At 41.2% G+C, this 26,764-nt stretch overlaps 1 protein-coding gene across 2 annotated transcripts in view; it reads left to right on the top strand.

Annotated features, from left to right (window-relative positions):
* The first annotated feature begins 110 nt into the window (after positions 1-110).
* The window catches only part of LOC121513625 (aminopeptidase N-like), a 30,241-nt gene continuing 3,587 nt past the window's right edge, over positions 111-26,764 (top strand). The window contains exons 1-19 of one of the 2 annotated variants that reach the window (XM_041793510.1): positions 111-391; positions 6,435-6,440; positions 7,872-8,554; positions 9,307-9,449; positions 9,705-9,844; positions 9,991-10,117; positions 14,233-14,387; positions 14,982-15,095; positions 17,241-17,384; positions 18,772-18,837; positions 19,907-19,972; positions 20,085-20,260; positions 21,469-21,545; positions 21,641-21,774; positions 24,090-24,145; positions 24,220-24,367; positions 24,481-24,572; positions 25,931-26,041; positions 26,190-26,357. In XM_041793510.1, the coding sequence (XP_041649444.1) occupies positions 7,989-8,554; positions 9,307-9,449; positions 9,705-9,844; positions 9,991-10,117; positions 14,233-14,387; positions 14,982-15,095; positions 17,241-17,384; positions 18,772-18,837; positions 19,907-19,972; positions 20,085-20,260; positions 21,469-21,545; positions 21,641-21,774; positions 24,090-24,145; positions 24,220-24,367; positions 24,481-24,572; positions 25,931-26,041; positions 26,190-26,357 (2,483 nt within the window). In that variant the 5' untranslated portion in view covers positions 111-391; positions 6,435-6,440; positions 7,872-7,988. The remainder of the gene's footprint in view (positions 392-6,434; positions 6,441-7,871; positions 8,555-9,306; positions 9,450-9,704; positions 9,845-9,990; positions 10,118-14,232; positions 14,388-14,981; positions 15,096-17,240; positions 17,385-18,771; positions 18,838-19,906; positions 19,973-20,084; positions 20,261-21,468; positions 21,546-21,640; positions 21,775-24,089; positions 24,146-24,219; positions 24,368-24,480; positions 24,573-25,930; positions 26,042-26,189; positions 26,358-26,764) is intronic. The other variant, XM_041793502.1, reaches the window with a different exon arrangement.

Here is a 26,764-nt window from a genome sequence, read left to right as displayed (position 1 = left end):
GCCTGTGCTTTGTTGTGCTATGATTCATCACAGCATTTTGGAGTTTGTTTTTATATGTCATCAGGTATGTCGAATCACTCCACTGTGGCCAAACTGGTCTGAACACTGCACCTCTGAGGATCATACGCAGTGTTTTCAACCACGATGAGTTAACACTTTTGTTGATACAGCCACATTCCTTCAGCTCCCCCTTCCAATATATTTAGTTTTCTTTTTGGGAATTGGGAATTTGTTCCCTCCCTGCAGAAAAACGTATAGTCGCTCTCACCACCTCCACCCTCACAGATGCAGACTCTGACACACATCAGCCAGGATCATTTCAGCTCAACTTCTCTGTCTCACGTTGGCTTAAATCAGAGCTTCTAGTGGACACCTAGCTACACGGACTTTGGTATGTACTGTTTTTCTTTTTTGACATGTTAATTCACCTGCTGTTTGCCATGTCATCCCTTTTGTTGCTGGTTGTGTTTCCCGAATAGTAAAGGCTCTGTAATATCCTGTGAGTTTGCTTGTTTGGAATCTGAAACAATGTTGAGCTGATGCTTTTTCTCTGAAGATTTCTCAGGATCAGTCTGCAAAATACCTTTCTGACTTGACTGTTGTATGGCTGCAACATAAAAGCAATGTAATTCCATAAAATCAGTGAACGTACTTAAAAACCTCAATTTGCACTTGTATATTTGTTAAATTTATTGTTAAAAAATATCTTATTACATTTATTGTAAGCCACATTAACGAGACATGTCCAGAACAACACCTTATTTCACAATGAATTAGGCATAAAATAAGGCCCACATTGTTTGAGATAACCTAAGAATATCTGACAGTGAGGCAAGAAAATTGTGCTTGTTGAGTGTCCTGAAATATGTTCTAACTAATGTAGATGCATCTAAGTTCAGCACACTTGAGAGGTCAAGTTTGCTCACCTTATTGGCAGCTATTTTTGATCATTAAAAGCAGACCAAAGTCTTATTTTTTGCTTGTAATATCTTGATATAAGATGTTGATGTGTACTTGGCAGGTAAATGTTGCTGGTGTTAAGTGTAATGCTTGTTTTGATTTAAGGTTTGCATTGCAAAAAGTTGAGTCTGTTTCCTTCTCTCAGTGAGATTTTGCTACTTCCAGTCAAAACAAGAGACCTGACACGTAATAATAGTACTAAATGGTGCGAATCCGCATTGTTCGTCCTGTAACCGAGGTACGACAATCAGCTGGAGCCTCCTTTCCAGCACCTTAGAGTAAACTTTTTCCAGGAGGCTGACTAGTGTGATATCCCTATTATTGGAGCACACCCTCTGGTTCCCCTTTCTAAAAATTGGAACCACCACCCCTGTCTGCCACTCCACATGTACTGTCCCAGTCTTCCATGTGACATTGAAAAGGCATGTCAGTCATGACAGCCCAATAACATCCAGAGTCTTCACCATCTAAAGGCAAATCTCATCTATGCCTGGCACCCTGCCGCTGAGGAGTTTTTTTGACGACCTCAGCAACCTTGGATAAGGATATAGATGAGTCTTCCTCTCTTCATCAGGCTCTGCCTCCTCTGATAGATGGTTTCAGGAGTTCCTCAAAGTGTTCTTTCCACCTTTCAATATTTCCCCAGTCAAGGTCAGCAGTTAGCAGCTAAGCAGTTAGACTTTGATTTAAATAAGCTTAGCACAAAATGTAAGGTAGATTATTTTTTCGGAACAATGCTTCTTGGTAATAAATCTTATACCGTTGGCTTGTTTATGTCCCTTTTAAATTGTGCCACATTTGTAAGGAACATGCATTTGTGGGATGAGATGAAGAGCTGAGTATGTGGGTTGCACCCATGAAAAATATGTCAAACCTTCTCTGCCAGTGGCAAACAGCTTATTTTGCTGTTGCTACTGACTCTTGTTTTGAGCTTTTGGTGCCTCCAGGTGGTGTCTGATTGGCATCTGATATTATCAGCTATGAGTCCAGATTCTGCTGGACTATGGCAGTTTGAATATGGCTTCAAAGCGTGGAGAAGACATGGAGAATACTGTGCTGGTTGCTGCAACGCTTGACCCCACAGAGCGGAGTTTATCAGAGACTATCTTCAGAACTTAGGAGTGGAGAGGATGGAATGGCCTGCCAGAAGTCCTGACCTCAACCCCATTGAACACTTGTGGGACCAGCTTGGGCGTGCTGTTGGTGCCAGAGTGACCAACACAACCACATTGGCTGACTTGTGACAAATGCTGGTTGAAGAATGGGATGCCATCCCACAGCAGTGCGTGACCAGTTAGTGACCAGCATGAGGAGGAGGTGCCAGGCTGTTGTGCCTATGTATGCTGCTTCAACACACTATTGAGGAGCCCATTTTTTAAATGAGTAAATTGTTAAATTGCCAATATGTCTTGTTTCTTCAGACTTCAATCATACAATCCTACCTTACAAATGTGACACCATTTAAAGAGAATGAACAAAATTCCAACAAAGAAAGAGGTGGCTTGAAAAGATTAGCTGATGTCTCAGTCATGGAGATATTCTCGTTATTCAATGAAGATGAAGATTCTTTGTATTTGTCTCGGTATGGTCTGAATACAGATTTTGAAGCCTTCAGGTTTTGCTTGACTGTATTTAAATTAAGATGTAGAGTGGTAAGGTAGTGTTGATCTGATTGAAAAGGAGGGTTCTGTTATGGAAATTTACAATATTTCTAATATTTCTGTGTTTCCTCAGATATTCTGAAGATGGTTAAGTTACTCTAAGGCTGTAAGGTCAAACTGTAAGGTCAGGAGTGGGGAGCAAGTCTCTCCTCTCTTCCTGGGTTGATAGTCTAAACTCACAAGTTTGATTTGGATAAGAGGCTGTTTGTTCCTCAAGGCTATTTCTTTACAGCATGTGATGGTGAACCTTCACAGAGACAGTCTGACTCCAGAACCACATAACACTCGACGTCTATCAGTGGAGTCTGTTTAATCATATTTTGAGTTACTATTAAGGTTAAGGTTGCCCTAAAAGCAGAAGAGGGTAAACTACTTGAGGCTGTCAGAAATCTTGCCTAAACCTCACAACTTGCTGATGTCACCTTTTCTCCTTGGCCAAGACGAGTGAACATCTCAACGTAAGCCATCCAAGTCTCCTGTCTTATTCTTATCTCAGTTTTTAAAATATTTTTTTTATCATTTACAAAGCCATTTAATGAAGCTGGGACTCCAGCCAACCATGGTAATAGCCATCCATTCATCCATCCATTTTCTATACGGTTCATCCTGTTTGGGGTCGCAGGGGGGCTGGAGCCTATCCCGGCTGTCATTGGGCAAGAGGCGGGATACACCCTGGACTGGTCGCCAGTCAATCGCGAGGCTGACATAGAGAGAAAGACACCCAGGCACACTCACATTCACACCTATGGCTAATTTTAGAGTCACCTAATGAGTATGTTTTTGGTTGTTTTGGCTGAAATACCTGGAGAGAACCCACACGTGCATATGGAGAACATACAAACTCTGCACAGAAAGGCCCTGACCGGGAAGCGAACCAGGGACCTTTTTGCTGTGAGGCAACAGCGCTAACCTGAACCTTCCCAGCAGTGGCTGGCCAACATAAAATTACTCCAAGAGCACATCAACATCACATCCAGGATGTCTCAAAGGACCCAGAACAGTATCTAAAGACCCGCAGGCCTCACCTGACTCAGTTAAGGTCAGTGTTCATGATTCAAGAATAAGAAAGAGACTGAACAAAAATGGCAACCATGGGAGAGTTCTAAGGTCAAAACTACTGCTGACCAAAAAGAACATAAAGACTTGTCTCTCATTCGCCGAAAAAAGAAAAGAAAAAAACGTCATGATGATCCTCGAGACTTTTGGGAAAACATTCTGTGGACTGACAGGACAAAAGTTGAACTTTTTTTTAGGTGCGTGTCACATTACATTTGGAGTAAGACTGACAGCATTTAATAAAAAGAACATCATGCCAATAGTCAAACATGGTGGTGGTAGTGTGATGGTGTGGGGCTGCTGTGCTGCTTCAGGACCTGGACCATTTGCTGTGATTGATGGAACCATGAATTCTGCTATCTACCAGAAGACAAATGTCCAGACATCAGTTCATGACCCCAAGCTCAAGAGCATTTGGGTTATATAAGAGGACGATGATCTAAAACACACCAGCAAGTCAACCTCTGAATGGCTTAAAAATGAAGTTTTTGGAGTGGCTTAGTCAAGGTCTAGACTTAAATCTGATTGAGATACTGTGGCGTGACCTTAAACAGGCTGTTCATGCTGGTAAACTCTTCAATGTGGCTGTGGCAAAGAAGAATGGACAAAAATTCCTCCACGGCTATGTGAAAGACTCATTGCCAGTTATCACAAAAGCTTGCTTGCAGTTGTTGCCGCCAAGGGTGGCACAACTAGTTATTAGGTGTGGGGGGCAACTACTTTTTTTTAACACAGGGCCAGATAGATTTGGATGTTTTTCTCCCTTCATAAATGAGATCATCATTTATACACTACATTTTGTCTTTTCTCAAGTTACTTTTGCTGAATATGTGCTTGATGAAAGCTTTAAGTGTGACAAACATGCAAAAAAGAATCAGGAAGAGGGCGAAGCCTTTCTCACAGCTCTACAGGATTACAGTATCTGTACAGCATGTGTTGAGCAAACACAACAGAGCTGACTGTGTAAGACACAAGTTCATGTGCAGGTAGAGTGATAATGCCAAAGTAGGTGTAGGTCAGGATTTTACCTTCAAGTTCTCCTGATAAGATGAACTTTCATGACCCTCAGGAGGAAATTCAGTTAGAATGGCCAAAGTGAAAGATTAGAGATGAATTAAACAGAATGAGTAACAGCAGTGAACAGACGGCTGGTAAATATGTCAAAGCCCTGGCTTACTTATGCAGTAAACATGATTTTTTTCTCAAATATCTTACAAGAGATTTAGAGTAACCTCAGGTAGTCACCTTTCTCAGTTCCATCTCTTTGTCTGTTTCTTTGTTAGTCTGACAGCATTTTCAATACCTGGACACCACTAATTAGCTTCAAAAGCCTTCTTCAGTCACCATATGGCCAATGTCTCTAAGGCTTTGACCAGTACTCTCCACCATCTATGATTCTGACTGGTGACGGCTGTGGCATTACAGACCTTAAAGGTAGTATAAATGGACTGGCCTTGACTAATGAAACAACTCTAGTTTTATAGACTGTCGAGATGTTGAGAAACTGTGAAAGACCTTTGAAATTTAATGTACAGCTCATGCTATTAAACATTATAATATAAATTGAAACATTTCTTAAGTTTGAATTACTGTCATATTGACACTATTTTAGTTAACCCTGCTCCTATGATTGTTTTCCTGTGCCGACAGCTAGACAGAGTTAAACCAATCAAAATAAACAATATTTGCTGGAGGGAGAGAGTCTGTTGGAATGACAACATGACACCGAGGAGGTCAAGACTTTTATTATTTTTTTACTCTGTGAAATGATGTGATTTTTAACCCTAAAGATAAACATCCCCCCCTCACAGGATTACCCCGCTCTCTCATCCTGCTGGAGGAAAAGTGATTCTGTGTTGTTTGGCTTTTAATTAACTTAGACTGAAAGAGAATTTGAGACATTAAAAGCAATCATGAACTCATTTGATTTCAGTTGTTAAATGCAGAGATATTTATCCTGCATATATTTTACATTCCTGGAATTTAGAAGAAAACTGTCATGTGCTTGTGGTAATTATCTAGTAACTCCTCAAACTTAAGGTGGTCATGGTTAGGGCAGGGGTCATCAACTACATTTTAACAAGGGTAACCTTATGTCTATGCAAACAGTATGAGGGCTGGTGTGTTAAATGAACTAAATTAAAAAACATTTAAATCCCTATACTGCAGCAAGCCACTAGGGGCGTTTGAGATATTTCTGGGGTCGCCATGTAGTTTGATGCTTATTTGCTGCATCCTCACTGGTGAAAAACAAAATAAGGAACAGATGTTTTGTTTTAATTCTCAGGCAGTGAAAAATCAACTTCAACCCCCAATGGCCCGAACTGTTAAAATGCTACTTATTTCAAGAATGGATTTATGAGTAGCTGTGGCCCCTGGGCCTCCAGTTGATGATCAGTGAGTTAGGATAATGGTTAGGGTTAGGAGAAGTGTATGCATGACCCTTCTGCCCACCAAAAATTTGATTTAAATTAGAAAGAATTTTGTCTTCTTACAAATTGAAATGAAAGAAAGACAGATTTTGTCTTGTTTTAGGGACAAATTTATCCTCTTGCTTAACTACATGGTGCCAGCAAAAAGAGCGGGCATTCAAAAAATTAAGCCACTGTAGGCTTTAGCTTAAATTCATAGTTCTTTAGTTTTGGTATCTCTTTCAAGTGATATCTTTTATTAAAAAAACATATTTGTTTTTATTCTTCTCTCTAACATGTGGCCTTTTGTTGCAACGTTTCAACAAGAGTTTCCTGTCTTCATCAGGCACAGGTGTGTGTGTTTTCTATAGCTTTTAGTGTTTAACTGTTAGAAGTATACTTTAATAAGGTCAGGTTGAGAGTAAAATACCACCTAGTTACCAAAAAACTGCTATGATATCATGAGGTATTACTTGATAATGACAACATTACTACTGGGTAAATACCTCCTTAATTTTACTGAGTTGGTAAAATGTCAGCTTAACTAATTAAACCTTACTCTTGAGAAATTACTAGATAATTACGAAATTACTAGGTAATTGCAACACACTAATATAAAGTGCTACAGATAAATTCATTAATACAAACACATTCTGAATTTGATGCCTTCAGCATGTTCCAAAAAAATCACAGGATGCTGCCAGGTTTCTCGTCATAAGAATTCAGTGATGGTTTTTCAGCCTTGCCTCTTATATACAGAGATTTCTCCTGACTATCTGAATCTTCTGATGGTATTATGGACTGTAGATAGTGAAATCTCTAAATTCTTTGCCGTTACAGTTTGGGGAGGGTTCTTGAAGTGTTGTATTTGCCTACACATTATTTTACAAAGTGGAAATCCTCACATCATCATTGATCGTGAACAACTGAGCCTTTCAGGAGTGCTGTTTTTATACCAACTAATAGCACTATTACCTGTGGAATATTCCAGAGTTTTCAGAACTTCCCCAGTCTTTCCTTGCCCTTGTCCCAACTCTTTTGGAATGTGTTGCAGGCATCAAATTCCGAACATTTACACAAAATGCTAAAGTATCATTTTCAACATTTGATATTGTCACTTTGTTCTGCATAATCTGAATATAGGTTTTAAAAGATTTGTAAAGCACTGTTTTCTGTTTTAGTCACATTTTACACATGGTCCCAACTTTTTTTGGAATTACAGTGAGGGTTCAACATGTTTGTGTTCTGCTGGTGCATGATGCACAGAGCTGAATGACAAATGACCAAAAAGGGATTTGGGTTAGTTGTATTTAAAATGACGATGATTATCTGAAATGTGAGATTATTTTGTTGCACACGGTTCAGATGAAAATCACTGCAAAAATTCTGCTCAGCCAGATAAACATTTATTTATATTAAAAGCAGAAAATAAGGCCTAAGTTACCTTCAATGGGTGATTTATCTGATGATACATTTTTCTTATGCTTCTTGAAATAAGATAACGTTTTTGCTTGCCAGATCAGTGGATATTTCTACTAAATACAAGCAGTTAAAGCCGTAATGTTTTTGCTTATGTCTTAAATTAAGATTTTTATCTGGACTTGTTAAGAGAGTATGACCAAAAGAAGTTCAGATATTTTGGAATGTAAATTAGATGAACATTCTTGGTAGGATTTGAGCAAGATTTATCATGTTATTGCCACTTTTTACATCATGTATATTATGTACTATTACTGGACAGCTGCTTTACAGACCAAATAACCAGTGTGTTTTCTTTTCTCAGGTGTAATGTTTTTGCCAAGTCAGGAGTTCAACCATTAACCTAACTGGGAAGAGACCTGCAGAGCCACACAAACACAAACTGTCACCCCTCAGAGTCTTCTAACCATCTCGATCAGACATGGTCTACTACATCACCAAAACCGTTGGCCTGGGGCTGGTCTTGTTGGCCTCCATTGCTGTGGTTACAACTATACCTCCGTCCAGGAACCAAGGCGCAACTGGTGATGAAGCAGCCGGCATCATCCTCCCATTTCCCACCGTCCCAGCAAAGAAGGAGGCCTGGGACCAGTACAGACTCCCAGACTCCCTCAGTCCTGTGTCCTACGATGTGACCCTGTGGCCCCGGCTGATGCCTGATGACAACAGCATGTACATCTTTACAGGACATTCAACCGTGCACTTCAACTGTGTGAAGGAAACAAATCTCATCATCATCCACTCCAATAAGCTGAACCTCACCAGCTTCGATGGGAACCTTGCTAAGTTAACTAGCCTGACTGAAAACTCTGCACCTGCTATTCTGAAGTCCTGGCTCGTTGTAGAGACAGAGTTTCTGGTTCTGCAGCTGCAACAGGCACTCACAGTTGGAGCGACATATTCCCTTTATACTGAATTTGTAGGGGAGCTGGCGGATGACCTGCATGGCTTGTACAGGAGTAAATATGTGGAGGATGGAGTGGAGAAGTAAGTGTAACATGATGAGATGCCAGAAATTCACTTCAAAACACTGAGCCATTTTCTTTTTCTTTTTCGTTTCTGGAAAAAAATGATAAAAAGGGAAAATTGAGCAGATGCAGATGTAAAAAGGCTCTTTCATTGTTAATCTGGGTGTGATTTGCGTAAAGTTCTATGTAATTCAACTCCGTTCTTTTACTTGGTCTTTCTGGTCATATAACTTTTGATACAGTCCTCTGACATACTTGCAGCACACATATTCTTGTGGCCAAGGTTGTCCAGAATTATAATAGACGTCTATAACTTGATTGTGATGAAAAGGGTTAAGATTCTTCATGCATTTTTGCATAAAAACTACAGGCTGATCAAAAATACCCAAAACTGGCTCGGGGTTCCAAGGATTAAGACAGTCATGTCTGGCAGGCTTAGAGACGTGAACAACAAACTCAGGAAGATTTCAGTGAAAGGCCACCTGAACCTTTCTTAAAAATTTATATGAGTGCATGTGTGGAAAAAGGATTGAAGAAACATACAATTTTAGAAGCTACATATCTCAGTGGACAAATATTAATGAAATAATGCTAACCATTCTACGAAGCTCTCTGGTTGCTCATTTATGTAGGCAGGAATATATGATAAAACACCTGCTCTCAATGAAGGGGCCATGCTGACTGCCATCTCCTTTTTCTAATGGACTTATGGATAAGTGCATCATGCTAATAAAATTCCTATCTCACTAATGATAATTTAAACATTTGCAGAGTTGCTGCAACCTCACATATGCAGGCGACGTATGCCAGGAAAGCCTTCCCTTGCTTCGATGAGCCAGCCATGAAGGCCGTCTTCAATGTTTCCATCATCCATGACCCAAACACTGTGGCTCTGTCTAACGGCAGGGAAATAGGTTTGTATAAGAACAGTCTTTCAAATTTTTGTGACATCTCAGTTCTTGTTGGAGACAAAGGAAAAGTCTACAGTTTCAAAAAGGAAGTCTGTAAAGGATTAGTTTGAAGTCAGCTTAAAAAAGGTGCATAAGTTGTTGATATTCAGATTAAACACCTTTAGAGTTACATGTGTAAATAATTAGTGACGTGATAAGAAAGTCATCATCCCAGTGCTGTAATGCTAACAGGCTCTAACTCTCCCTGTCTCTGATCAGCCACTGAGGACTCTATCATCGATGGCGTGCTGGTTAGAAAGACAACATTCGAGCCCACAAGAAGAATGTCGTCATATCTGTTGGCACTGATCGTCTGTGACTTTACTAGCATTCAGTCAACACAAAGTGAAGATGTTTTGGTAAGAACCAGCTTTTACCTGTGTCTGTTTGTGCTATATGTGTTCAGATTGGTTTGGATTGTCAGACCAGGTAACGCTTAGACACTAACAGAAAACCATTAAAGATGATAATTCGTAGGGATTAAAAACTGTCTGATTCTTTGCAGGTTCGAATCTGGGCCAGGAAAAAAGCCATCGATGACGGACAGGGTGAATATGCTCTAAAAGTCACAGGGCCGATCCTTCAGTTTTATGAGCAGTACTACAATGTACCGTATCCACTCTCAAAGTCAGGTTGGTCTGCTTCCTGTCAGCATGCTTGAGCAAAACTTTTTCCTTTAAAGATGGAAATGTTTTTCTGATTTCCTTTGTCTCACAGCAGTCAGGTATCTTTTCATTGTTTGCTGCGTTTGCAAATTTTTCCCCTGGCCAGTTTTTCCTTAATGTTTAACCCTTTATGGGGCAAGGAACCATATATGGTCACTTCAGTTGACTTCCTTTGTGCACCCTCAACTCTCTGTGATACAGTAGAACTATGATATTTCCAGACCAGTCAGTGGAGGTCAGTCAGTGTCACGTAAAAGGACATCACACTGTCTGACCAAACAGCAGTGGCCCAGAACATCTTAAACTTCTGTTTTCTCCAGAAAAACAAAATGCAGTTTTACATCTCTTTGGTTTCGACACCAGTGGTCCTAACATCATGACTCACCATGGAAAGATGATGAAACCAACAAATTGGCCCTCATTTATCAAACATGCTTAGAAATGAATGCAGATCTGTAAAAATAATCTTGCAAAATAGTCTAAATGTGATGGCGGCGACAAGAAGAGATACATGCTATTCAAAATGTAATAACTTTTGAACCATAATTGGTAGCCACTTGCTTGTTTTTCCTCTGAAAGCCCCCTATTGTGCCAGTATAATGAAGCTATCCTTTGTAGCTCTTACAGAATGTTTTTTTAGTGAGCCTGGAACTTGGCTGACTTTTTAGGGTCTTTAAAGATGAAATCCACACCAATAACCACAATATTGCTTTTTTAAAAATAAATTTCATAATCCATTTTTTTTATTGTGCCTGCAGGTAATAGCTAATACTGTCACCATATTGTCTGATTGTACCCCAGAATGTATTGTGACTGAGCTGTGACAACTAATGGCAGGCTGTTCCGTCGTCACACCATGCTTTGCGAAATGGCGCATTTGCAAACACTTAAAAACTGGAGAAGAGAGCCTGAATGACTCATAATAGAGAGAAATAGACACAGAGAGGCTGTGATGTGTCCCTCAGAGTAACTGCAGATGGAGTCCTAACTTGTCATCCTCGCCACCCAGCTTCTGCTCCTAAATCTGCATGTCCAAGCTTTTTCCTTTAAAAGCTTCCTCCACAGAATCCTCCCATGGGACTTTCAGCTCTATAAAATAAAGTGTTCCCTGACTGGCAGACCATCGCACTATGTCAGGCCTCAGACTGGTGCAAACTATCTCCTGTAGCACAACAAATTTCTCTCTGAAGTCTACCTGCTTCTCCTAGTCCTTAGTACCCTTTAATTGGCCTGACTGGTGTCTACCTGAAAACCTGCCTCCTTTAACTTTCTGTCCTTCTCGGACAAACTGAACCGTCCTCGCTCCCTGATTACTTCCTGCATTCACCTGTCGCCTTCTGTTTCCAGTTCCTACTGCTAGAATTTTCAACACCCTGTCATGTCTCCATGTATATCTACCTTGTGAAAAACTGATCTTACACCCAGTCAAAATGTGCCTCAAGGTCGCTGTCCCTGAGCACAGAGGACATGATGGGTCCCCGTCAACCCAGCACTTTAGATTCTGGGGTGATGGTAGGACGTCATAGGTAGACCCTAACAGGAATTTGATGGATTCGCTCACCTGCCTTGACTCGCACAGGGACTTAAGTGACATCCCATTCTCAATCCATGGGGTTTAATATAATGTCGGTCCACCCTTTGCAGCTATAACAGCTTCAACTCTTCTGGGAAGGCTTTCTACAAGGTCTAGGAGTGTGATTATGGGAAATTTTGACCATTTTTCCAGAAGCGCATTTGTGAGGTCCATTGATGTTGGACGAGAAGGCCTGGCTCTCAGTCTCCGCTCTAATTCATCCCGAAGATGTTCTATCGGGTTGAGTTCAGGACTCTGTGCAGGCCAGTCAAATTCATCCACACCAAACTCTCTCATCCATGTCTTTATGGACCTTGCTTTTTGCACTGGTGCACAGTCATGTTAGAACAGGTAGGGGCCATCCCCAAACTGTTCCCACAAAGTTGGGAGCATGGAATTGTCCAAAATCTCTTGGTATGCTGAAGCATTTAGAGTTCTTTTCACTGGAACTAAGGGGCCAAGCCCAGCTCCTGAAAAACAACCCCACACCATAATCCCCCCTCCACCAAACTTTACACTTGGCACAATGCAGTCAGACAAGTACCGTTCTCCTGGCAACCGCCAAACCCAGACTCGTCCATCAGATTGCCAGATGGAGAAGCGTGATTCGTCACTCCAGAGAACAGGTCTCCACTACTCTAGAGTCCAGTGGCGGTGTGCTTTACACCACTGCATCCGACACTTTGCATTGCACTTGGTGATGTATGGCTTGGATGCAGTTGCTCTGCCATGGAAACCCCTTCCATATATCTCTCTATGCATTGTTCTTGAGCTAATCTGAAGGCCACATGAAGTTTGGAGGTCTGTAGTGATTGACTCTGCAGAAAGTTGCGCATGTACCACCAACTTTGAAGCTCTAACAATGACTTCCATCACCATTGTGAAGGCTAGAGAGGAAATAGTGCACCCTGCCATGATACCTACCTCTAGTATTTGCCAGCCTGTCATTAAGTTTGCAGTACTAATACACATCCTAATACCTCTGAAAAACGTTTCACTAATTTAACTCCTACCTCTGGCACACTAAAGAAATCAAATACCCTCCAGATAAGGTTTGAGGTACTGACAATGAACAGAAAGACGTCTTGCACACTGCAGGGCTCCAAAAATACAAGTATTTATTGCACCAACGTAGTGAGGTACTGACCCAGATGCATTTGCTAGGTCTAAAAATACTACGTATAACTTCTCTGCCTTATCTGCCTGAATCTAATATAAACAACTGGATAACCTCTGTGCCATGATACTGAAGAAAGTCTTGGTGATAATGGTGGTGATAATCTTCCTTAAATAAGCCTTTGGTGCAGCTTCTGGTGTGCGGACTTATTTTTCTGTCTTGACTGAAGAAAATCTTCCCTTCCACATTCAGGAGTGAGATGGTGTGAAACTGGCTCAGATCAGAGGATTCCTTCTCCTTAGGAATCAGGATCCCCACTGCTCTACACCAGGCTTTTGGGATTGACTATTTCTCCCAAACTAACCTTGATAATCGCCACAGAAATCCAAGGACATGGGGCGTGTTTTAAAAACCCTGTAGAGGACTCTGTTTGGCCCTGGGGAAGCCACTTTGCTCCTTACTACATCCTGTACTTCCTTCCACCTTGGTGGTCTAACATCCATAAACTCTAGCTCCCCTAGTGGTGGAGTGTAAGGTGGGAGGCTCAACTCCCTATTCTGTCCTGAAGCTGAATGAATTCTTTTTAAATGCTCCTCCACCTCTTGCTTTGGTGCTCTAAGCTGCCCTTCCTTTTCCTGAATGAACGACCCCTTAATAAACTTAAAAGGATCCCTATAAAATGCTGTCCTAGTCCACTCCTTCTGCTTCCTTTTCCTCCTTAGTTGTTCTGCCCTTCTAAGTGTTACCAGCCTATCTTCTTCTACTAACCTATCTGTTTCTGTCATGAACTCTAAATCTTTCTACACCATATGCATATATCATATCTCCTATCTTCTCTAGCTTGTTTACCATGGTCCCATTAATCCCTTCTAACAACATTGCTAGGTCCCTATTTGCTGTCTCCCACTCTTTCCTCTCTCTTGTCTTAGGCCCTTCAACTCTAGCCTTGTCCTCAAAAGGTTCTCTCTTGGATTGTCAGGCTGTCCTCAGTGTCGTCCACATCTCTTCTGCCCAGGCTATCCCCCTCCTCTGCAGTGCCAGGGGTGCTGATATCCTGCGAACTGTGGCATACCTGCCGCTGGACTTCAGCTGTCTGACTTGACTGACTTCTCAGGAAGTACTGATCGATGTGGCGAAACTGCACCCTCTTACCAAAAACTTAATTTTCCCCAGATGCATTCTAAGGCCTTTGACTGATGGTACTTTCTGCCAACCAGAGGGACAAATCTGGAGCTTTGTTCCCTCTCTAACTCTACTCCTCTCCTGCACTGGGGCATTCACTTCACACCTAGATCTAGTTCTGACCCCAGAGGATAGTGCCCTCATCCTCCACTGAACCACTCATCCAAAGTATAGCTGTGTTTGTTCCACTAATGTCCTCTTCCCCCCCAGATCAGATCGCTTTGCCGGACTTCAGTGCTGGGGCGATGGAGAACTGGGGTCTGATCACATACAGAGAGACGGCTCTGCTCTACGACCCCTTCATGTCCTCCAATGGAAACAAAGAGAGAGTGACAACAGTGGTCGCTCATGAACTCGCACACCAGGTAGGCCAAGGACTTGCATCCAAACTTGTGTCATGACATCACTTCTGGTAAAAGATTTGGAGCATTGACTGAGAAATTCACAACAACAGCAGAAAGTGAAATCATTAAAATGCAGTGAAACAACTCATCACAAAAAAAAAACAAAAAAAATAAAACATATAATTTTCGCAAATAAACAAGTGTAAAGAAAATTTAAGATATGATTGAGGAGGGCAGACAGATTTAGCACTCTGGATTCAAGCAGATAGGTTCTTCAAGAGTTGGGAGATAATATATTCATAACTGAGCCTAAGCTCGGTCTTCAATAACTCTTTTGAAGAACACAGAAATGTTTTCAAGCATAAATTAGCCTGAGAGCTTGGCTGTTCTTTTTCAAGCAGATGACCGATCACCACATAGGGATAAATTAACCCTGCTCTGTATCAGATGTACAGTATTAGACTTTGGTATTGTGAAATTCTTTGGTTGGGAGTTTTTTTTTTAGCTTTCTGTTGCTGCAGCATCAGCCAAAACATTAACTCACTGTCAGACCAGAATAATAGTTCCCTGGAAAAAGTATTTGGCTGAACATTTTGTTCTGTTATATGTTTGTAGTGGTTTGGAAACTTGGTGACTGTGCGGTGGTGGAATGACCTGTGGCTGAATGAGGGCTTTGCATCATACGTGGAGTACCTTGGAGCTGACCACGCTGAACCCACCTTCAACATCGTAAGGACCACACATGGACATCTTCAGTCATCCTAGAAAACAATTTACCTTCCAGATTAACATTTTAGATCAACATAAGTGATGCTGAACTTTAAACTTTTTCATATTTCACATAATTGGCCAGCTATCTGCACACGAGGAATTTTATGTTGGTTAGCTTTGCTTTCTCTGTGCAAGCAAAAATAATTATATATAAAAAAAATCAAATTTCCTTGCCTTTTACGCAACAACTGGAATTATCTCCAGTCCTCCATGACTCCATATTGGTGAAGTGGTGCAGATAATGGACAATTAAAATCAATATTATTTTTCTAACTACTAAACTAATAGCTATAATAAGGCAATAGTTCCATTGTGATCAGTGCAAAAGATGCTCAGCATGGATTGGTGGTGTAACTGTGGGGCTTGCCAACCTATGCCTACAGAATCAATCGTATCCAAAGTTTCTGCTACGTCCAGCCGATGATACTCCAGGTGAAACCTAGTAACTACGGCACTGCCTGAGGTGCACGCTGTGTCACTCTGCCCAGTGGTTTACTCAAGAAAGTAGTTCCGAGTATTTGCTACATGTGTTGTAATGTTACATAATTATAAGTTATTTCATAGCGTGGTGAATGTGCAGGTCACAACTTGTCCACGAGAGCATTTTGGAGTTGTCACATTTCAACAGTCAACAAGGCGACGCTACACTGCAAGCTAGCACACCTCAGCAAAGCTACATCATACTGCAGGTCACTTTTATACAAATAACTTTATTTCTCATTGTGAGACAACATAGAAAAGAAAGAAAAAAGCCAGTTACCTGTCCAGGAGAGAAGCAGACAGCCCCGCATCTGAAATGAAACTTTTCAGCCCCTGAAACTTCCTCCAACAGTGGTGTGCTGCCCCAGCGTTTACCCTAATTGTATTTCTTGCTCAGTCCTCTTCTCTCCAAGCGTTTTTTGGTGTGTTAGTCATGTTGTTACTGGTTTGCTGGGAGCTATTTGGGCCAATCAGGGTAGAGAAGTCAGACACGGATCTGATTGGTCGATAATACCTGGAGCGGTGCAGAATTTTACTGCTAAATACAGAGGCATATGAAAACACAGAGATCTCGCAGTAGTCTCATTTTACTCCTCTCACTAAGCGCTGTTTATGTATATACAGACATTTGGTCCAAATAGAATATTCGTAAAATAGTGCTGTTAATCCAAAAGTTACCCACTGCAGCTTTAATGTGAGCACAAACTGATCAACAGGAGCTTTATGGAATGGGATTTCATGGGTGAGTAGCTGCATGTAAACTTCTCATCAAGTCCAATGCCAAGTGTCATATGGAGTGATGTCAAGCACACTGACACTGGTCTGTGGAGCTGTGGAAACATATTCTGTGGAGTGATGAGTCATGTTTCTCTGTTTGGCAGTCAGAACGGCGAGTCTGGGTTTGGTGGATGCTGGGATAACATCACCTGCCTGACTACAGTGTGCTGACTGTGATGTTTTGTGGAGAAGGGATAAAGGTATAGGGCTGTTTTTAGGGTTTGGGCTAGGCCCCTTATCCCCAGTGAAGGCCAATGTCAATGCTTTGGTATTCCAAGACGTTTTGGACAATGCTATGCTTCCATCTTTGTGGCAATTTGGGGAAGGCCCTTTTCTGTTCCAACATGACTGTGCCCCAGTGCACAAAGCAAAGGCTATAAAGACATGATTTGATGATGCAGGAGTGGAAGAACTTGACTGACCTATGCAGAGCCCTGACCTCAATCCCATCCACCACCTCTGGGATAAACTGGAACCGGGACTGTGAGCCAGGACTTCTCATCCAACATCAGTGCCTGACCTCATAAATGCTCTACTGATTGAATGGGCACAAATTCCCACAGAAACTCTCAAAATTCTTGTGGAAAGCCCTTCAAGAAGAGTGGACACTGTTAAAGGGGGACAACCCCATATTAAAGTTCATGTATTTGAATACTGTATCATTACAGTCCTTGTTGGTGTATATATATTGTTGGTGGATAATACTGTCCATATAGAGTATGAGATGGGTTAATTCTAAAGCTGTAGATATAATTTTTTAGCAACAATGTGCACAGGTTCATGGCAGATAAAGGAGTGTAATTTGCATAGCTTAATTTGTGTCCATTTCTTTCCACTTGGCTGCAGAAAGACATGATCATTCTGGATGAGGTGCACAAGGTATTTGCTGTGGACGCCCTTGCCTCTTCTCATCCACTCACATGCAGAGAAGACGAGGTCAAAACCCCTGCACAGATCAGTGAGATGTTTGGCACCATCTCCTACAGCAAGGTCAGCACCTCTGACACAATTTTACATAAAAAGAAGCTCAGACACTTAGAAACTGTTAAAACCTTGCAGATGCATTAATGTCCCATTTAGGCACTCTTATACCAAGAGATAATCCTTAATGCTAGGTGTGGATGCACCTCAGTGTGCACAGAAGATGATGTTATCCAGACCACCTCAGACCACGTACAGATGTGGTCTGTGAAGCCGTCATCTGGACTGTTTTAAGAGATGGATACACAGACTCTGATAGGGGTGCTCAAAAAGGTAGTTCCTTCAGTGCAAAGCTGATACACAATTTCACAAAATTAATTGGCAGACAAAACCAGATGACAGAACAAAGGCTAGACCAAAAGGCAGGCAAAAATCATTTACAAGGGACAAACACAAGATTAGCTAGGATGAGGTACAAAAAGTAGATGCTCCAAACTGGCAACATGAGGGACGAACCATTTGTGTTAAAAACACAGACAATCAGGGGGATAATGAGACATGAGTGCAAGTAACAAGGGGTGGGACAGACATAGATGGTGATCAAAAAAGGAACAGGGCCTGAAAGACAGAGACAAGGGTAAGTGACCTTAACATAAACAGAAAGTTAACATGAAGCTACAAGAAATCAATAACATGACCTTGGTAACTCGATAAACAGTGTCAGTAGAGTAGATGTTTGCATACTTGGAGGGATTAAAGATCACCCTGTCAACTGACATATCATCTTTAGTCCATCCAGCTTGGCTCATAGTGATGGGAATAATTGCTATTTTGACAAATTCAGATCATTTGATCCAGTTCAGTAATAAGAGCTGGTGTTTGGGTTCCATAACAGCTCCCTCAGTGAATTTTGTAATGTTGCCTTTGCAGATCTTATTAAAGTATTGAAGACAATGCATATTTGTAGGCATTTTTGATTGATAATGAAATAATACAAAGTCTTAGTTAAGCTGTAAAAGCCAACAAGACCATAAGAAAGAAAACTTGCATTTCTATGTAATCATTTGTATGCTTGTTTCCGCTGTTGCCAGGCTGTTGTCAGACACGGTGATTCGCAGCAGACAGACAGTGAAGCCTAACAGTGACTGGAATGTTTAGGAGTTAACAGACTAGGAGGACATTTTTGTCAGAAAACACTACTTGATTAACAGGACAGGATCAGATCATATGACTACCTCCTTTTCCACAGGGGTATCCTCTCTTTATCCCTAACTTCACAGGAAAATAGAAACATAAATCAGAAAGTATTCATATTCTCAGTGTTTCTTTCTTGGAGGGTTTTGAGTTGACATTCCTCTCTGAAGAGTCTAGTTGCAGTTTCAGAGAAACATCTTGTTTTCATTCTTCTAAAAGGCAGAAATCTTCTGCTGTCTATCATTTCTGTGCTTGTTCTCAGGGAGCGTCTGTGATCAGGATGCTGTCTGAGTTTCTCTCTGAGCCTGTGTTTGCAAGAGGACTCAGTGTGAGTATTGACCACATCATAAACTATTATCATTTACTAACTGCTGATGGAATAATATGATAGTTGGATCAATCTTTTTGTGTCAGTAACACAGGACTGCATGACACACATATGAAAAACACTAATTTGCTCTCTCTGTCTCCACTAATCAAACCTCCTCTAAAGCAACAATATAGAACTTTTCCACCCTAAAGTAGTAGTCTGAAAGTCACTCCAACAGTGCAGTTAATTTCAACAGGGTTAACTGTGTTAATTGCATTTTCAAAGAGTGCTCTGGCCACATCTTATCAGAAATGTGTGATTTGGATGTCTCGCAAGAAGTGCATAGAGCTTTACAGCTATAGTTTACACACAACTTTCAGCTAGAAATAAGCCAGTTAGCTTGTCTCAGTTCTGTTTGGCATGATAGCTCAGAGTAAGCAACAGGGAAGGACGGTGAAAATATTATAGGGGCAGGACAAGCATGAATAAGAGAATCAAAGATTATGGTTGTTGCTATGCTTTTACTCTTTACGTTGCTCTCCACTCTGTTTTGAGTGTCTCCTTTTGTCTTCCGGCATCTAACTCTTCTACCTTCTGCATCCGTTTTTCTAACTTTCTGCACCCCTTACGATTTTCTGCTTCTTCATCTTATTTTTCTGTTTTTTTATAGCATCTCCCTCTTCTCTCTCTGCATCTTCTTTGTATCTTTTTCTGCACCTCCTCCATTTCCCCTTCTTGTTCTTCTCTATTTCTGCATCTCCCTCTTCTCTCTCTCTGCTTCACCCTCTTCTCTATCTCTGCAACTGCTGTTTTCGTAGTCTACATATCCCCAACTTTTATATGTTCATCGAATCTTTAAGGACCAAAAAAAGAAGATTTTGTGAATTTTATTTGTAGACTTAAATGTATTAGCAGACAAAAATAAATTGTCAAATTGTTAACTGTAGTTCAGGATTTTGGCCCTTTAACTGGCAAAACAAATTTCAAGGATGCCTGCCACTACCTACTGTCACATGATCTTTTTACAGAAAAGTCAATGTGTTGAGCGATGCTTTGCTAATGTCATATATATGCTCTCTCCTCACAGTCATACCTGAACACATTTGCTTTCAGCAACACGGTGTACAAAGACTTATGGGACCATCTCCAGCAGGTCTGTTCTTAATGACCCTCACAGTCACAGATGTGCTGAGCATGATTCCCTCTGACAGTGCGTCCTTGATTGAGCCTGTTTTCCTTGAATTCCTGCTGCTTTCTGTCATCAGGCCGTTGACAACACACCAAATATGCAGATTCCTTGCACCATCCATGACATCATGAACCGCTGGACTCTTCAGATGGGCTTCCCGGTGGTCACTGTCGACACTCAGACAGGAAGTATCGCTCAGGAACACTTCCTGTTGGATCCAGACTCTGTAGTGGAAAGACCCTCTGAGTTTAAGTAAGAATCAGTTTTATTTTAGTTCACTGTAAACCGACTTAGATCTATTCCCTAATGGCATTTTAATAGTCCCTGACTTAAAGAGAGAGAGAGAGAGAGAGAGAGTATCACTGGGAAAAGAGATTGTACCAGGTGTATATTTGGCAGCAGTTTTTATCATGAAAACTAGCACCAGCCTGCCGAGCTCACCTTACTTACACAAACAGAGCATGCCTACAACCTCATTTTGTCTCGTGGCTCTGATTGGCCCATAGTGAAAGTGACAGACAGAACATTTGTCCTATCTCCCTCTGACGATTTTTTTTTTTAAAGTCCAGATGCTTTCAATGGGGACATTTCCCACATGGGTGTGAACTATATGCATGCAAAGGATATACCTCCTCTCTGCTGATGAATACATGCTGTTCACATGTAGTAAAAGCTCTTCAGTGTCTCTGTGATTTTAACAATTTCACATACATATCCTTTAGGGGTGGGAATCACTAGTGGCCCCATGACATGATATTATCACGATTCTTGGGTCACGACTCGATATTATTGCGATTTTAAAGATTTTGCAATACAGGTAGTATTCCTTTACCGTATATTGCAATGTATTGTGATATAATGCAAGCTATACCATTATTTTCAACTGTTTAGTTGATTTAGCATTTGTCTTGCCCTCATGTTTGTTGTATTTCCACAGTATTTTACTTCCATGTAGCGCTTCTTGCAAACCTCATGAGTCATGTCCATCTCATTCATGCCCTGCTTTCATTCCCAGTCCTTCCCCTGCTGCTGCCATGTTGTACTAACTTTCTCTGTGACCGACACCTCTGCCAACCTCACTGGACAAACAATTGTCCAAACAATTAATTATATTTTTCCATTATCATAGATTTCAGTTCATATTAGAAATTAATTTGAAAAAATCGATACTTGGTGAATGAGACGATACCATACAATATATCACCAGACAAAATATTGTGATACTATGCTGTATCGATTTTTTCTCCCACCTCTAGTACCCCTGCTGATGGTAATCAGCAGAGTCACTGGAGTTCACCCACTGGGTACCATGATCACCATGTGCCAACATTCATTACAATAAAGACAGTAGTCCAAATAATCTTCATGCTATCAGTGAGACAATGCTGTCTCAATAGTCATGGACATAAAGAAGACTGCTTTTCTTTAAGTTCAAGTTTTTATCTCTGTTTCTGTCCCAGTTACACCTGGATTGTCCCCATTAAATGGATGAAGACGGGGGTGGAGCAACAACAGTACTGGCTCCTTGACAAGACAGGTATGGGGCAAGAAAGTTCCCTGGTTTCATACATAAAATCCACAATAACTGACTCTTGTATTTGTCTTTTTTTTTTCAACATGTTGTCTTATTAGACGCCAACGATGAGATGAGAGTTTCAGGAGAGGACTGGATTCTGTTGAACACAAATGCATCAGGGTACTTTAGAGTCAACTATGATCTCCACAACTGGGATCGTCTCCTTGCTCTGCTCAACACCAACCATGAAGTAAGTACATAATGGAATATCTTGGATTTTATATGGTAAGAAGTAAAAAAGGTATTCTGGTGCATTTTTTTTCTGAGGACAACAGAGTTATAACCTGGACCCTTCTTAACATTTGTATGGTAAACCTCAGGGCCAGTCCAAAATCCCTAACTACAATGGGCTATTTGCTAAGGAGGATTTCAGTTACAATACCCTACAGCCAGAAAAAAGAGTACCATACCCACGACCAGGCCTGCCCACAGAATCGGCTGGGCCCCTGAAACACAAGGAGAATGGGCCCTCCTCAGTTGGGACTTGATGATGATATCAATACATGTTTATTGGATCAGGAGCATTGGTGCTAGCATCCTGGCTAGCAGTTACTTCATTTTGGAGCTGAAAAGTATGTGAAGCTATTACTGGGTTCTGATATTCAAATTACCAATTTTTGCAACCTTTTAACCCCTTTTTATCTTTTATTTGCCACACTTTTTCCACATTTTACCTATTTTGCATCTTTCTTTTTTAATATTTATTTCTTTGGCTTTTTTGCCTCTATTTAAGAGAGAAAGGTACAGTTTATAGAGCCTGAGACAGGGATGAGAGAGAATGTCATGCAGTAAAAGAACCACAGGCCAGCCTCAACCCTGACCTTTATTTGCACATTTTTAGCCCTTCTTAACCCATTTGGCCATTTATATTTCATTTTTGCTTCTTTGAACCCATTTTGGTAACGTTTTACCCATTTATCCACTTTGTAACCACTTTTCACGACTGTCTTTCAGCAAATTTTTGCCACTTTTAACCATATTTAAGCCACTTGTTGCACGTGTTTACTACTTTTAAACCACTTCTTATCCTTTCAGCTACACATTTTTGCTACAGTTTTGTTTCTGCAACCCAGTTACCACTTTTCACCCATTTTGACACCTCTTACCATTTTTTGCTACTTTTTAAATGCTTTTCACCTAATTCTGCTCATTTTTTGCCCTTCTTTACTCATTTGGCCATTTATATTCAATTTTTGCTTCTTTTGACACATCAAACACCAATTTGTCTCCTCTTCTAATCGTATTTGTCCCTTGTTGCCATTTTTGCCACTTTCAACCTATTTTGCCACTTTCAAACCACTTCTCACTATATCAGGTACCCATTTTTGTTACGTTTTAGCTCATTTTTTGCCTCTAGAACCAACTGTTTCCACTTTTTTTCTTCCAATGTTTACCTTTTTTAAAGAAGACATAGTATGCAAAAATCCCTTTTTCAGGCTTTTCCAACAAAAATATGTGCCCCGGCATGTCCACAATCCCCTCAAGTACCAGAAAAAGCCATTCCTTCCACCCTCTCTTTCTCCACCTTTCAGAAAATGTGTGCTGGAACAAGCCATTCTCAGATTTCCCCTCATGATGTCATGTGGGAAGTACGCACTGCCCCCAGGTTTGATTGCCCCCCCCCCCCCGAAGAAATTTCCACGCTTCTCTACTGATCCTCTCAGCTACCAGCTGTGATGCTGGATAGCTCAGTGGGTCACCCTGCTGACTTCAGTTCAGAAGATTGATGGTTCGAATCCTAGTTAGGTCCCTACCTTTAGATAAAAGTGTCTGTAACATTATAACATCAGGAATGCCACATCCATTTCCTGAGAGGGGCATGGTCAGGGACAGCTCATTAACATTTAAAGCCACAGACACAGAAACAGCTCATTCTAAGAAAGGCTGGAACAGAGGGCTTTCCAGACATACAAAATTCCAACACTGGAGTGTTTTTTTCAGCAACAAACATCACATCCATGTTTTGGGGACCTCTGAGAACAAGATAAACTTGTGTTAAAAGGGTAAAATATGTCCCCTTTAATAATTTGTCCACATCAGTCTAGCTATGAAGTCTGTTATTAATTTCTTAAGGGTTTAGTTCAATGTGCCCATTCACATTGTAAACATTGCAAGAAAAGGTCATTCTGTTAAAGAAAAGGGGTTTACATGTTGAAAAAGGCCATACTGTACGACTACATAAATGAATAAAATTAGTTATGTATTTTTTCTATATGAGCGGTTATTATTCAGGTTAAAAATAAAATATGGCTATCACAGATAAATATGGCTAACTTTACAATGGACCATGGTTTTCCGCAGCTCAACGGGCCCCCCATTTAGCGGGGCCCCAGAAGGCTCTCCCCATTTACCCCATATGGGTGGCCTTGCCCATGACAAAGCATTATGGGGGCAGCATCATGCTTCAAGCTGTTTTTGTTCCGCTGGAGCTTGGGTTTGAGTTAAAGTGGACACAGAAAGTAGAACGTTTCTTTTGTTACAAATCATTTGTGTCATTTCTTTCAGGCTGTATCAGTCATCAACAGAGCACAGATCATAGATGATGCATTCAACCTAGCAAGGTAAAAACAACATATTTGAAGGATATCATGCACCGTTCATTTATTTTGGTGAACAATTTGTTCTGTTTGTGTAGAGCAAAAATAATCACTACAACACTGGCCCTGAGAACAACCAAATACCTGTCCATGGAGAGAGACTACATCCCCTGGCAGTCAGCTCTGGAAAACCTCAAGTACTACATCCTCATGTTTGACCGCACTGAGGTTTATGGAGCTTTACAGGTTAATAATATCTTTAACTGCTGTCTCAGATACAAAGATTGCAAATTTCTGAATGTTAAAGTCTGAAATACATGGACATAAAGCCTACATGGATGTATGTATTTGAATTTCAGGCGTACCTCAAGAAACAAATCCAGCCACTTTTTGAGCACTACAAGAAAATTACAGACAACTGGACCAAAGTTCCTGCAGGACACACTGATCAGTAAGATGTCTATCTCCAGAAGATGCTTCTTCAATACTTAAAGTTACTTGAAAAGAAAAAAAAAATACTTATATTTAATTTGAACTGTTAGCTTTACCACAAGCCATCTAGTATATTAGTTTCATAAGATGTGAAAACACATAGGTTCTTTTAGTAAACCTGGCATGAAGCATCTTGGCTCATCAATCCAGGTGTCCTTCCTGTTTTCTACCTGACACAGTTGTCATTTTTATACCCAATGCTCATGTTGCTTTAATGGCAAATAAACTTGTGCTCCTGCTAGTGCTTAGGGTTAGTTAGCCAGCCATGACAGCCCAACAACATCCAGAGCCTTCAGCATCTCAGGGCGAATCTCATCTATGCCTGCCACCTTGCCTTGGTGAGCTTTCTGACTACCTTGGTGACCTCCACCAAGGATATAGATAAGCTTTCCCTGGACCCTCAGATCTGCCTCTTCCTCGGAGGACACATTGGCTGGATTAAGGAGTTCCTCAAAATGTTCCTTCCACTGCCCAGCAACATTGGGCTGACCAAAAGTCCCTCTCCATAGCCTCCCTGAACTCCTCCCACACCTGGGTTTTTGCTTCTGCAACTGCTGACGCAGCACCCTCCAAGCTGCCCGGTACCTTTAAACTGCTTCTAGAGAACCCTGAGCAAGCCATGCCTGAAAGGCCTCTTTCTTCAACCTGACAGCTTCTTTCACCGCTGGTGTCCACCAGCAGGTTCTCAGGTTGCTGCCATTACAGGCACTGATGGTCTTCAAGCCACAGCTCCTAACAGCTGCTTCCACACTGGAGGATTTGAACATGCTCCACTTAAGTTCCATGTCCTCAGCCTCACCTGGGATGCACAAGAAGTCCTTCCGGAGATGGGAGTTGAAGTTGACCTCACGGACAGGGGCCTCTACCAGACATTCCCAGTTCCCCCGCACTACTTGTTTACCAGGTCTGTCCAGCAGCTTCCCCAGCCATCTGATCCAACTAGCCATCAGGTGGTGATCAGCTGACAGCTCCGCTCCTCTCTTCCTCTGAGTGTCCAAGACATGCAGCCGCAGGTCAGATGAAACGACAACAAAGTTGACTATAGATCTTTGGACCAAGGTGTTCTAGGACCAAGTACACTTATGAACAACCTTATGATTGAACATGGTGTTTGTTATACACAGTCCATAACTAGCACAGAAGTCCAACAAAAATGCACTCAAGTTCATGTCGGGCAGAATGTTCCTCCCAATTGACCCCCTCCAGATTTTAAGTTGGATATTATAATGATGTGTGGATAGTATTTTTTCCAAGCACTTTCAAGGATTTCTCACGTAATGATGATTTCCCAGGTTTCTCAAAAGTTCATTTTTTCAGGTATAATCAGATCAATGCCATTAGCTACGCCTGCAAGACAAATGTGGAGGGTTGCAGAGACCTGGTTAAAGGCTGGTTCAGACAGTGGATGGAAAATCCACAGAACAATCCGTGAGTACTGACCAACAGACGGCATTATAAAACATTACTAAGATTTGTTCGTTTATTTATCTGCAGGAATGTTTGTGACACACCAGCCTTGAACGTGAGAAGTGATTCTGCATGTTTGGTTTTCTCTAATCTGCTCTGTGTTGACCAGCATCCATCCCAACTTGAAGAGCGTAGTTTATTGCAATGCCATAGCTTATGGAGGAGTGGAGGAATGGGAATTTGCCTGGAAAATGTTCAAGGAAACCTCTCTGGCGACTGAATCCACCAAGCTGCGATCAGCTTTGGCCTGCTCAAGAGAACCCTGGCTTTTGAACAGGTGTGTGTCTGCACAAACTAGATTTGTGGGAGCAGCCTCATCGGCAAGTCCAAGGAGCTTTATTCAATTGTTTTCATGATGCAGAAAACAACAACCTTATTTTCATTAAACCAAAGGATGCTGTTAAGAATGGGATTAGGAAGAACCGGATAAACTTTTCTATTACTGTAAACAACAGTCCATCTGAAAAATGTAGCATAAAAACTAGTATGTAGGTAAGCAGCCTGTTTTGGTTGTCTTCCAGAGTTCTTTCAGATTTTAAAAACTGGTGTCACTGCCTGGTCTGAGTCAATCTACACCTTTTCCTGCCAGTATTACTCTAGTATACTCTCTGTTTGCAGCCATTCAACAGTTAGTCTGATTTTTTTATTCTGTTTTGATTTGAGTATTTTAGAATAACCAGCTGT

This window comes from Cheilinus undulatus, linkage group 1 (assembly GCF_018320785.1).
Source record: "Cheilinus undulatus linkage group 1, ASM1832078v1, whole genome shotgun sequence".
Taxonomy (NCBI): domain Eukaryota; kingdom Metazoa; phylum Chordata; class Actinopteri; order Labriformes; family Labridae; genus Cheilinus; species Cheilinus undulatus.
The sequence above is the reverse complement of the archived record's forward strand: the minus strand, read 5'-3'. Positions and strand labels throughout refer to the sequence as shown.